Source organism: Solanum tuberosum, unplaced genomic scaffold, assembly GCF_000226075.1.
Source record: "Solanum tuberosum cultivar DM 1-3 516 R44 unplaced genomic scaffold, SolTub_3.0 scf00069, whole genome shotgun sequence".
Taxonomy (NCBI): domain Eukaryota; kingdom Viridiplantae; phylum Streptophyta; class Magnoliopsida; order Solanales; family Solanaceae; genus Solanum; species Solanum tuberosum.
In genome coordinates, this window is record NW_006238995.1 from 1,727,720 (window position 1) to 1,738,474 (window position 10,755).

The following is a 10,755-nucleotide window of genomic DNA, read 5'->3' on the forward strand; positions in this document are numbered from 1 at the left end:
AGGTAAAAAAAATATATCTAGTTGAAACAGTGTATTAGAAGTTAAGATGTTCAATTGAAACCTGGCTCAGTTTAATTATGTATTAAGCCTTTTAAAATTGGTATATGTATCAGTGTATGTATGTAAAGCAAATAAAACAAAATCAGAAAGTGGAAAAAAGGTGGAGGAAAAAATAGTCCATTTCAGAGAATCTTTTACATCAATCCAAACACAGCAACATTTCAAAATTGACCATTTCAGTTACAAAATTTTGTCTATATAATACTACACCAAACTAATTCCATACCATATATTTCCACCGAGCAATGCACAGAATTCCACTCTCATCTCAAGTAAGAAACTATTTACTCCTAATTTCTCTTTCTTTAGTGCAGTGTAGAGAGCAATAACACAAACAAATGTTCCTTCTTTCTTCTACCAACTTTCTATAACAAATGCATCTTTAAATCCCTTGAAAATGTGTCTTATTTTTCCTTAAAATATGTGAAATATTTTCTTAATATGTGTTCTTGATCACCACGGAGCGTAGTGGGATGGATATGATCCCTTTCCTTAAATAGAAGCTTCGAGTTTGAGTGCTGGAGCGGAAAAACACTTGGTGGGACTATGATCCCTCTTTAGTGGACCCTACAAAAGGGCATCTCGTGTTCATGTAGGGTCCAGGGAAGGGTCGCATTCCATCAGGATTCAGGGGTATGATGTAGATAGTCTACCTGACACAAGATTTAACAGCTTGAACCTATGACCTCATAGAGACAACTTTACCGTTACTCTCAGCCCCTCGTAGAATAGGTCCAATGATTTTGCACACTAAATGCACATAGAAAAGGGAGGAAAAGAGCAATTTTGAGTCAAGACTCAAGAAACATGGCCTTAAAAAGTTCATTTTTCTTAGTGTTGTATGTTTAAGTTTTTTCTTAATATGTGTTCTTGCCTCTTGTTATGTTTCTGCAGATGGAAAAGACAAGTTGGTTGCTGGTAGTGCTAGTAGGGGTGGTGCTTATAAGTTTACTAGGAGGAGCTGAGGGAAGAAAATCAAGAATTCTTGATGAATCTTCTTACTATGATTTAGAATACTCAGCAATAAGTTGTAGAGCACACAGTGCATCCATAACAGATTTTGGTGGAGTTGGTGATGGGAAAACACTCAACACAAAGGCATTTCAAGAAGCAGTGAATCAGTTAAGCAAGTATGCATCAGATGGTGGATCTCAGCTTATTGTCCCTGCTGGTCAATGGCTCACTGGTAGCTTCAATCTTACTAGTCATTTCACTCTTTTCCTTCATAAGGATGCTGTTCTTCTTGCTTCTCAGGTACTCACTCTCATTTTTCACTTCAGTTTCACTTTTCTTAGTCCATTTTAAAAAGGGAAGTCCGGTGTACTAAGCTCCTGCTATGTGCGGGGTCTGGGGAAGAGTTGGACCACAAAGGTCTATTGTACGTAGCCTTTGCATTTTTGCAAGAGGTGGAAACCCGTGACTTCCTGGTCATTTGGCAGCAACTTTACCAGCTACGCAAGGCTCCCCTTCGCATTTCCCTGTCCATTTCAGTTTATAAAAGGCAGTCTGATGCACGAAGCATATGCCACGTTCACGCAGAATCCAAGGAAGGGTTGCATTCCAAAAAGGGGTGTGACATAGGTAGCCTATCCTGATGCATTACTGTTACTCCAAAGCTCCCTCTTCCAATCCATTTCAATCCATAAAGGGCCTTCAATCCATTTCACTCTATAAAGAGCAACTCCATGAACGAAACGACCCACATTCATGGGTCCCACAAAGGGTCGCATCCCAAGGGTTAAGATATAGGCAATCTATCTGATGAAAGCATCAATGATTGATTCCACGGCTTGAACCCGCGATCTATAGGTCACACGAAAAGACAACTTTACTGTTGCTATAAGGCTCCTCTTCAATCCATTTCACTCTATAAACTTATTACTAAAAATTCAATGTTTCGCCTTTAAAAAGACAAGTATATTATTTTGTATTAAAATGAAATAGACCTGAATAGATCAGAACGGATACATATGATTTGTTTCCCTCCCAACTGATTTGAAATTGAGGCGTAATTGATTGATTGATCGAATTGATTCAGGATATAAACGAGTGGGCTGTTATAGACCCATTACCATCATATGGTCATGGGAGGGATGCAGCAGGTGGAAGATACATCAGTCTTTTATTTGGAACTAACCTCACTGATGTTATCATCACAGGTAAAATTATATGCCTAAGCTATTAATTTCTCAAACTTGTAAGACATTTTATAAATTTGTGATTCTGTATTTTATAAATGATTAGGTGAGAATGGGACCATAGATGGACAGGGTGAGATTTGGTGGCAGAAATTTCACAGCAAAAAGCTAAAATACACAAGGCCTTACTTGATTGAAATTATGCATTCTGATAACATTCAGATATCAGATATAACCCTTGTCAACTCTCCCTCTTGGAATATCCATCCTGTTTATAGCAGGTGATTTTACATTTTATATAAGACAATTTACATTCTTTCACTTGTTTTCTATTGGCTTAAGTTTGGCGAGTAAGCACTTCAACTTTGAGAATGCACATCTAGACACTTCAACTTGTCTCACCTGACAGCTAAACAAACTCGTCCCCACTGTGTCTCATGGACACCTGATGCTGACGTGACATATAAATTCTGGAGGTGTCTGATGATCATTTTGTAAGTTGGAGTGTTCAAATGACAGTGGAGACTGAAGACGAGTGGAGGTGTTTAGATGTGGTGCTTTCTTGCCCATTGAGACCAAGTTAGAGTGTTTGTTTATGTATTATGCCTTTTCTATTATAGTACACCAAAAGTTTATCAAGAATCTTGTTAATTGTGAAATTTCAGCAATATCATTGTCAAAGGCATCACTATTTTAGCTCCAGTAAAATCTCCAAACACTGATGGGATAAATCCAGGTTTGCTTTTTTCCTTCTACTTCCTTTTTTCCTATACTTATTTGAATGAGTAAAAGCTAATGGTATATGGACCGATTTTTCGACTACATTTTTCTTGGTTCTTTACAGATTCTTGCACAAACATGAGAATTGAAGACAACTACATTGTATCTGGAGATGATTGTGTGGCAGTTAAAAGTGGTTGGGATGAATATGGTATAAACTACGGGATGCCAACAAGTCAACTGATCATCAGGCGCCTCACCTGCATTTCGCCTTATAGTGCTGCAATAGCACTAGGAAGTGAAATGTCAGGTGGGATTCAAGACGTTAGAGCTGAGGACATCACGGCTATCAACACGGAATCAGGGGTGAGGATCAAGACTGGTGTTGGCCGAGGCGGTTTTGTTAAAGATGTATATGTCAAAGGGATGACATTGCACACCATGAAATGGGTATTTTGGATGACAGGCAACTATGGACAACATGCTGACACTCACTGGGATCCTAATGCATTACCAGAGATAAAAGGGATCAATTACCGGGATGTTGTGGCTGAGAATGTGTCGATGGCTGCTCGTCTTGAGGGGATTTCAGGGGATCCATTCACCGGTATCTGCATTTCAAACGTGACGATAAGTATGGCAAAGAAGGCTAAGAAGTATCCATGGACTTGTACTGATATTGAAGGAATTACAAGTGGTGTGCAGCCTCCACCTTGTCAGTTGTTGCCTGATCAAGGTCCAGAAAAGACAGAAATGTGTAGTTTTCCTACAGAGAATTTGGCCATTGATAACATAGAGATGCAAAGATGTTCCTATAGATTGAATTACTGATAAGCTATCCAAAATGTATTAACAATATAACTGTAATGAACTATCTGAAATTTTAGTGCTTTCATCTTCAATGTTAACTCTGGAACATCCAGTAAAATGTGCATACAACAGCAACTACTGCTACACCTCAACTTCAAACAAGTTGTGGTCGGTCATATGAATCAACTCTGTCAATGGTGTTATGGAACAACTACCGGACGAGTGGTAATAAGGAACTGACAATGTCACTCTATTTATGCTCATGGCAGGTACGATATATTTTCTACTAGCATATAAATATCTGACATGGCCAAAAGACTTCTATCCCGAAAAAGAAGTGTATGTTATATAAAAATTCCAAGGTTTTCATTTGATGCTACAGCAGCTTCATTAATAAGAAGGCAAATTATGGATAAAACACAGTGATACAGAGATCAAGCAGAGATTCTTATCAACATGCAAAACACTGCAACAGGCATACAACTTCAAAACTCGTTCGTTCACTGTCCATTCTCACATGAACAATTTTCCATATTATGTCAAACCACTTGAACAGGTAAAATGTTCAGTTCTATAAGCCAGAGAGAATCTGGCATCAAGGAGGAGTCGGTATTTAGAACCAACTGATTGCAGGCTACTCTTTAGGTTCTTTATACAACACCAATAAACCAAACACAACAAGAGAATAAGTATCTGACTTAAGCCACTAACAATTTCTTGAACCAAATAGCTCCACCATATTTATTCAGTCATCTTAACTGGGGAACATTACAAATCTAATACACTATTTTAGAGAATTTATGTCACCAAACGCTTATTGTATACATCATATAACCACGTCTCTTTCAATGAGTTGGATCAGGATTAAATTTTGCAGCTTCCCTCCAGATGAGCTCCTTGATATTATCTTCAGTGAGAGAGGGCTGCTCAAAATCCAAACTGAAAGGCCTCGGACAAACGGGTTCCTCGTTGATTTCATGAAGAGGTGCCAAGTATGGGTGACAGAGAGCTTCATCAGCTGCAATAATCCAGAAAAAGGCTATTAACCAGAAAATCTTGTTGTAGTCCTTTTTTTCAACTTTCACTAGCATTTTAGTAAATTTAGAAAGATTTTGTGTGGAAATGAGCCTTAATATGCAAAAATGCATCGCAAATTCTTTACCAGTAATACGCCTGCTTGGATCAAAGATGAGCATCTTTTCAAGTAAATCTACAGCTCGGGGAGATGAATTTGGGAATCTGGCAGCAAATTGTTGCCTTGGGTATCTTGGAAGTTGTCTAACGTATCTCCGGGCATTATTACTCCGGAGAAACCCAAGACTGGCATCATCTGGTGAGCCTATGAGCTATTGAAAAAGCCAAATAGAGCATGTCAGTTGAACTGTTCAGCTCCAAGCCAAAAGGAACTTCTAAATGCATGCAAATTAACAGAAAATCCTGAATAAGTAGATAGAAAAGGTGCACAAAGTTCAACAAACAAACAAAGATCAGAAGGAGAGATCAAACATGGAGCTCTTCTTGTTCAAAGATTCCATCATTATTCGACATACTCCTGCTAAAGCTAAGGTATCTGTTAGGATGATGCATGAATTCAGAAACTACAAATGCTATCTACTAGTATACCTCAGTGATAAGTCTCAACTGGTGTACGTAATCTCTGCCTGGAAAAAGGGGTTGTCTTGTCAATATTTCACCGAGTATGCAACCCACTGACCAAATATCAATTGCCGATGTATATTCTGAACAATTTAGTAGCAACTCTGGTGCACGGTACCAGCGTGTCACACAATATTCCATCATGAAATCTGTCTCAGTTGTCGTCCTTGCTAGCCCAAAATCTCCAATCTTTAGGTCACATTTTGCATTGACAAGCAAATTGCTGGGTTTTAAATCACGATGCAAGATATTGGCAGAGTGAATGTACTTAAGTCCTCGCAATATTTGGTACAGAAAATGCTACAAAATCAAAAAAGGCAACCACACAAAATGTTGTATAAAAATGACGATAAGTTCCAAACAAATGCACATTACTATGGGAATATGAAACAATAATAATTTTTTGCTGTATATATTTGTAATTCTTAGATCTGATGTACAATATGTGGACGATATGCATAGTTGTCAGGTAATTAAATATGAATATACAACCGAAAACCTTAAAAAAATGGGTGAAGCAGCCCATGACCTTTTAAACCCTTTAAGATCCATTATATTATTCATGTGGAACACTATATAACTCAGCAAAGGAGACGACAGTCAACTGGAAAAATTTTAAGAGCAATGTGCCTGGGAGGGATAGGATAATTCATACAGAATATATCACTCAGGGTAAACAAAATACTGCCAGATTGTTCCTAACAGTTTCGAAGAACAGAGGAAGGAAGCAAGGTTAAAACAGGCCATAAGAAAATTCTCTTCCAAAAATCTCTTGTGATTCTGAATCAATCATCAATATTCTATATCTTTACATGCATCCTGGAAGAGAAACGAATATTAAGAATCTGCGCAAGATGGGAAGTCGTAATATAAAATAGTCTGTTTGGACACCAGACAAGTGTTTATTGCTTTGAAATCTAAATAAAATCCCGAAAGGGTGTATCAAGCCAACAATTCCAAGGTTCATTGCTATGAATTAGATTCTAATTCAGAACTACAAACCAAATAATAAATCCAGCTAGCTAGTTAGATAAGAAGAATCACAATTATGGAATTAGTGCACGATATGAAGTGTAGCTTACTCGACAGTGTTCATCAGTCAGCTGTTGGCTGGAATGAATAATCTGATGAAGATCAGTGTCCATCAGTTCATAAACAATGTACACATCATTAAAATTCTTCTTTTGAGGAGGCCGTATAACATCTTTAATTGCAATCACCTGCATATTTGGAAAAAAGTTGCATGTAAGTGGGATTCTGTATCACCTTCCACAAGATCTTAAAATATTAAGCATTCCAAAAGTACAAGAACAGTACTCAGAGATAATCAATTAGTTATGATAAATGCACATGCTTCCCATTTTTTAAATGGCAAATCTTACAATAAAAATAAAAATAGATCATCTTAACCTTAGCAAATGGGTTGAACTTGACAATGAAATGGTATATTTGAAAGAAGTATTCACTTCAAACTTGTACTTTCTTAACACTAAAATTTTTATACTTATACCAACTTCCCTTTCGCTTCTGCGCCTCTATTTTCCGACGGAAGGCAGTAGATGGAGAGGGGGAGGCGACAGTAATATTCAATTTTATTGCCTAGTCTACCATTTCAGAGTAATATTTATTATGTTCTTGTTTCTATCTTTTTCTCTTTTCCGCCAACATTATACATGAAAGGTATGAATATAACTGGTGATACCAATTCTCACTGGTATCAGAACCTCTGAAAATAAGATAGATTGTTTAGAGGCCTTAAGTTCTTCTTTTCACATTGCCCTTTTTAGCCTGCATCCTTTTCTTCAGCCTACTCTAGTGAAATAGCATACACCTCAAAAGCCCCACTCCAGAGAAAAACAAAATCAAATACATGTATATTGCATCCAACAAAAAAAAGAAGGGAAAAACCACATGTAAAAGGACAAGAGGGAAGTAGAGATAGATGTCAACTTTTTAGTGAATAAACAAGGCAAAGACAAATGAAGATGAATTGGTCGAAGGGGCACGGATGCAATATTCAGATTTCTGGGAAGGTACAATACTCACATTCTCATGATCCATGTGACTGAGAAGCTTTATCTCTCTTAATGTCCTTTTGGCATCTATTACATTATCAAATGCATTCCCAATCTTCTTAATAGCTACTTCCTCACGTGTCTCCGAGTTCACAGCAGCACTGCAGCAAAAAATTTAAAAATATATATTAACATGCAATTTACCGTCACATAGTAATAAAATAGAGGAGACACAATTTCATAGAGGATAAGTGCAACAAATAAGATCCTAATTGCAACACAGGAAAAAATTAATTAAATACTCTAAAACTTGCATAACATAGGCTTTAACAAAGTCACATGATATATCATGTATATCATGATCATAATGAACAACTTCCAAGAGCTTACATTAGATTGGTGGGACATGCATATACAAGGAAAAGTGAGTTTGAGCAGATAATAGTCATGCGAACGGAAACATAGAAGCAACCATACCCCTATACCTTCAGTGTCAAAAAGACAAAAATTTCATGGAGAAGTGACCATCATTAAGCATCTTTCTATCACTTTTATATCTCTCTCTCTCTCTCTCTCTCATAAGATAGAGATATGGCTGAGCATGATCTGATTCATAGTTTTCACATATCAACCACACAATCTTACAAATTCACTGGATCCAACTTCAATTATCGATATTTTGAAAACTTCCATGTTTTTATTAAATTAAACTCCCTCAATTTCACTTTATATAAGTGTGTTCGACTAGGAACAGAGTTTGAGGAAGAAAGAAAGATATTTTAGCATGACATTTCTACGACTATAGAAACATATCCATGTCGTAAAATGAGAAGTTTAAAGTTAACAGAGTTTTGATATCTTTTTTTTAAGATGCTAAAAATGACAAATTGAAATATAAAACAAAACAAAGGGAGTAATTTAATAGTTTGGACACCTAGAGACAACAATCACAAAGAGCATAACCTAAAGATAAACAACTCAAATCCCCATGCAGGGGCAAGCTTTGCTCCTCATCAGAGAGCACTATTTATGTAATACACACAAAAGTTCACATACCTGTATAACTAATAAGAGAGAAAAAAGAGATACAGAGTTTAAACCTAAAAACAGGACAGCCGGTGCACTAAGCTCCCGCTATGCCCAGGGTCCAAAAAGTACACACAGCCTGCATTTCTGCAAGAGACTGTTTACACAGCATGAACCCCAACAACTTTACTAGTTACGCCATTAAAACCTATGCATATAAAAAGATGGAATTTTTTTTCTTTTCTTACCAAACCATTCCATTAGCTCCACGACCAATAGGTCTAATAGGAGGAACATATTTTCTTGAAACTTCAAACAGAGAGCCGTGCACATTATACTGAACATAACGACCCCCATGAGTTGGAACTCCTCTTATGTTACTGTGCCCACCATGATCAGCTGAACTTGAATCAAGAGACATCTCAAATGAAATTAACCCCAAAAGGGATCTGAAAAACTCAAAACAAGAAAAGGGGTTGAAGAATCTTGAACTGTAACACTCTAAATTAAAAAAAGCCTCTTTTTTTCCCAACAACAAGAAGAGAAGAAGAAGAAGAAGAAGAGTAAATGGAGATTTGGTGTCTTTTCCTTTTCGGGTGGCTAAATTGTGATTCTCTTTTCAATTTTCTAGAGAGTCCATGCGTGATCATGTGGGAACTTTTGAACTGGAACGCTGCCATTGTTGTTGCCCGTGAAGAAAATTGACTTTGCTTTTCTTTTTCGCCTTCTCTTTATTGTTGTACTGGATGAGTCCTCTTCAAATTTTCACCACACAAGTGTGTAAAGATTTGACTACATACGATGCTCTTCCATATAGCTAATATAGAAAAAAAAATTGTGGCAACCATTTTGTTTGCCATAATTTTCATTTTAAAGTGTAGTTAGGGGTCATTTGATTCATGAATATTTGGAATAATTAACACTACTTTTGATACACAAGTAGTCCTAAATTATGATCGAAATTCTAGACATACACTTTAATTAAATTAAGGTCTTATTATCCTGAACAGTTGATTCATTTATTTTATTTTTGTAATTTTATACACATTTGGCTTACGTGACACACTTCATGACTCTACGCAATTGAGGTGTGTGAGATGTTTGAATGTCACGTAAGACAAAAAAGTGTACAAAATTACAAACAAAATGTCACGTTGTCACACACTTTTTTTTTCCTTAAGTTTTGTGTCAAGTTAAAATATTAAAAATAAATTAAAACGCAAAGAATATATGCATCAACACTTGTATTCATAACACATTTTACATAGAGTATAGAATATGAAATGAATCTACTTACATTAACAATGTAGGAATAAACTATTTAAACACAAAAATCTCATTATTAATCAGTGTATAATCATCTATGTACTATTACTTCTCCAATAAACAACCATTATACAATAATGTGAAATACAACTAGTATGTAAATCAAACAAACTATGAAAATTATTTGAAATATCTATTTGATCACATATTAAAGATGTCAAGACCCAAATTCAATATACGTAATGGTACCTACAAAACTGCGTTAAGTCAACCGTTCCAATCCAAAATTCAAACCAAACCAAATTCAAAACTAGTATGTCATTCTTAGTGTATTAGTCAAGTATAATACAAGTTTCAAAATGCTTAAACATATCATGATAAAACAAAGAATCTGAAAATTAATTTAAAAAAATCACAATTCTGTTTTAGGTACAGGCCATGGAGCTCACAACATTTACATGAAAATGATAGCAAAAAAGAGTTGAAAGACGACTAGCAACCAAGGGTGTGGATTAGTGATCGATAAAGTGGATTGACCACCATGACATCTCATGTTCAAATCTCAACGGCCAACAGAGACAATATATATATTTGTATCTGACTCCATTTGCGCCTTATTTTCATTCACATTGTGAGTTATTCATAGACACCCAGAGAACAAAAGTACAACCACTACATCAAAAATGTTCTTTAGCGGCAATTAATTAACGGTAATAACTTAATTGCCACTAAAAATGTATTTTTAGCGACATTTAGCACTCTTTGTAAAAAAGCCTATAGCGACACTGGATCCAATAGCATTTAACTAATGCCGGTAAAGACTTTATCACTCTTTGTAATATGTATATTTATTGCCGCTAAAGATTGTTTTTTGTATAGTGAACTAAGTATATGTTAAAGATTTAAAGGTTCAACTTCATTGGATGTGCAATAGAAATGAAACAAAGTTGCTATCAAAATACACAACAAATTTGAAAACAACAAGGATATATATAAACAGAACTTTTAACACTACAAAATAACAAAGTACAGATATCTTAAAATAACATGTTGAGCTGAAATAA

General features: G+C 35.9%; 2 protein-coding genes across 3 annotated transcripts; one reads left to right on the forward strand and one right to left on the reverse strand.

The window, feature by feature from the left end:
* Positions 1-227: 227 nt before the first annotated feature.
* Positions 228-3,826, forward strand: LOC102583279 (probable polygalacturonase). Of its 2 annotated transcripts, none has more exons than XM_006345520.2 (6): positions 228-332; positions 955-1,314; positions 2,099-2,219; positions 2,305-2,479; positions 2,864-2,934; positions 3,043-3,826. In XM_006345520.2, exons 1-6 carry the CDS (start codon positions 306-308, stop codon positions 3,747-3,749), a joined length of 1,461 nt encoding a protein of 486 aa, XP_006345582.2. In that variant the 5' UTR covers positions 228-305; the 3' UTR covers positions 3,750-3,826. The 2 variants fall into 2 exon arrangements, with proteins under 2 accessions (XP_006345582.2, XP_006345583.1); XM_006345521.2 differs by lacking the exon at positions 228-332 and adding an exon at positions 507-693.
* Positions 3,827-4,573: 747 nt separating this feature from the next.
* Positions 4,574-8,846, reverse strand: LOC102584056 (mitogen-activated protein kinase homolog MMK2-like). Its single transcript, NM_001318567.1, is given in 6 exon segments — positions 4,574-4,746; positions 4,891-5,074; positions 5,352-5,684; positions 6,467-6,604; positions 7,431-7,560; positions 8,674-8,846. Coding segments are annotated over 6 exon segments (1,131 nt in total).
* Positions 8,847-10,755: the final 1,909 nt, after the last annotated feature.

What these genes read in the sequence shown, in the direction of transcription:
- LOC102583279 (XM_006345520.2), top strand. Translation starts at nt 306, where the DNA reads ATGCACAGAATTCCACTCTCATCTCAA. An exon ending in CTGTTCTTCTTGCTTCTCAG is followed by an intron (nt 1,315 to 2,098) that starts GTACTCACTCTC and finishes GAATTGATTCAG; the next exon opens with GATATAAACGAGTGGGCTGT. An exon ending in CACTGATGTTATCATCACAG is followed by an intron (nt 2,220 to 2,304) that starts GTAAAATTATAT and finishes ATAAATGATTAG; the next exon opens with GTGAGAATGGGACCATAGAT.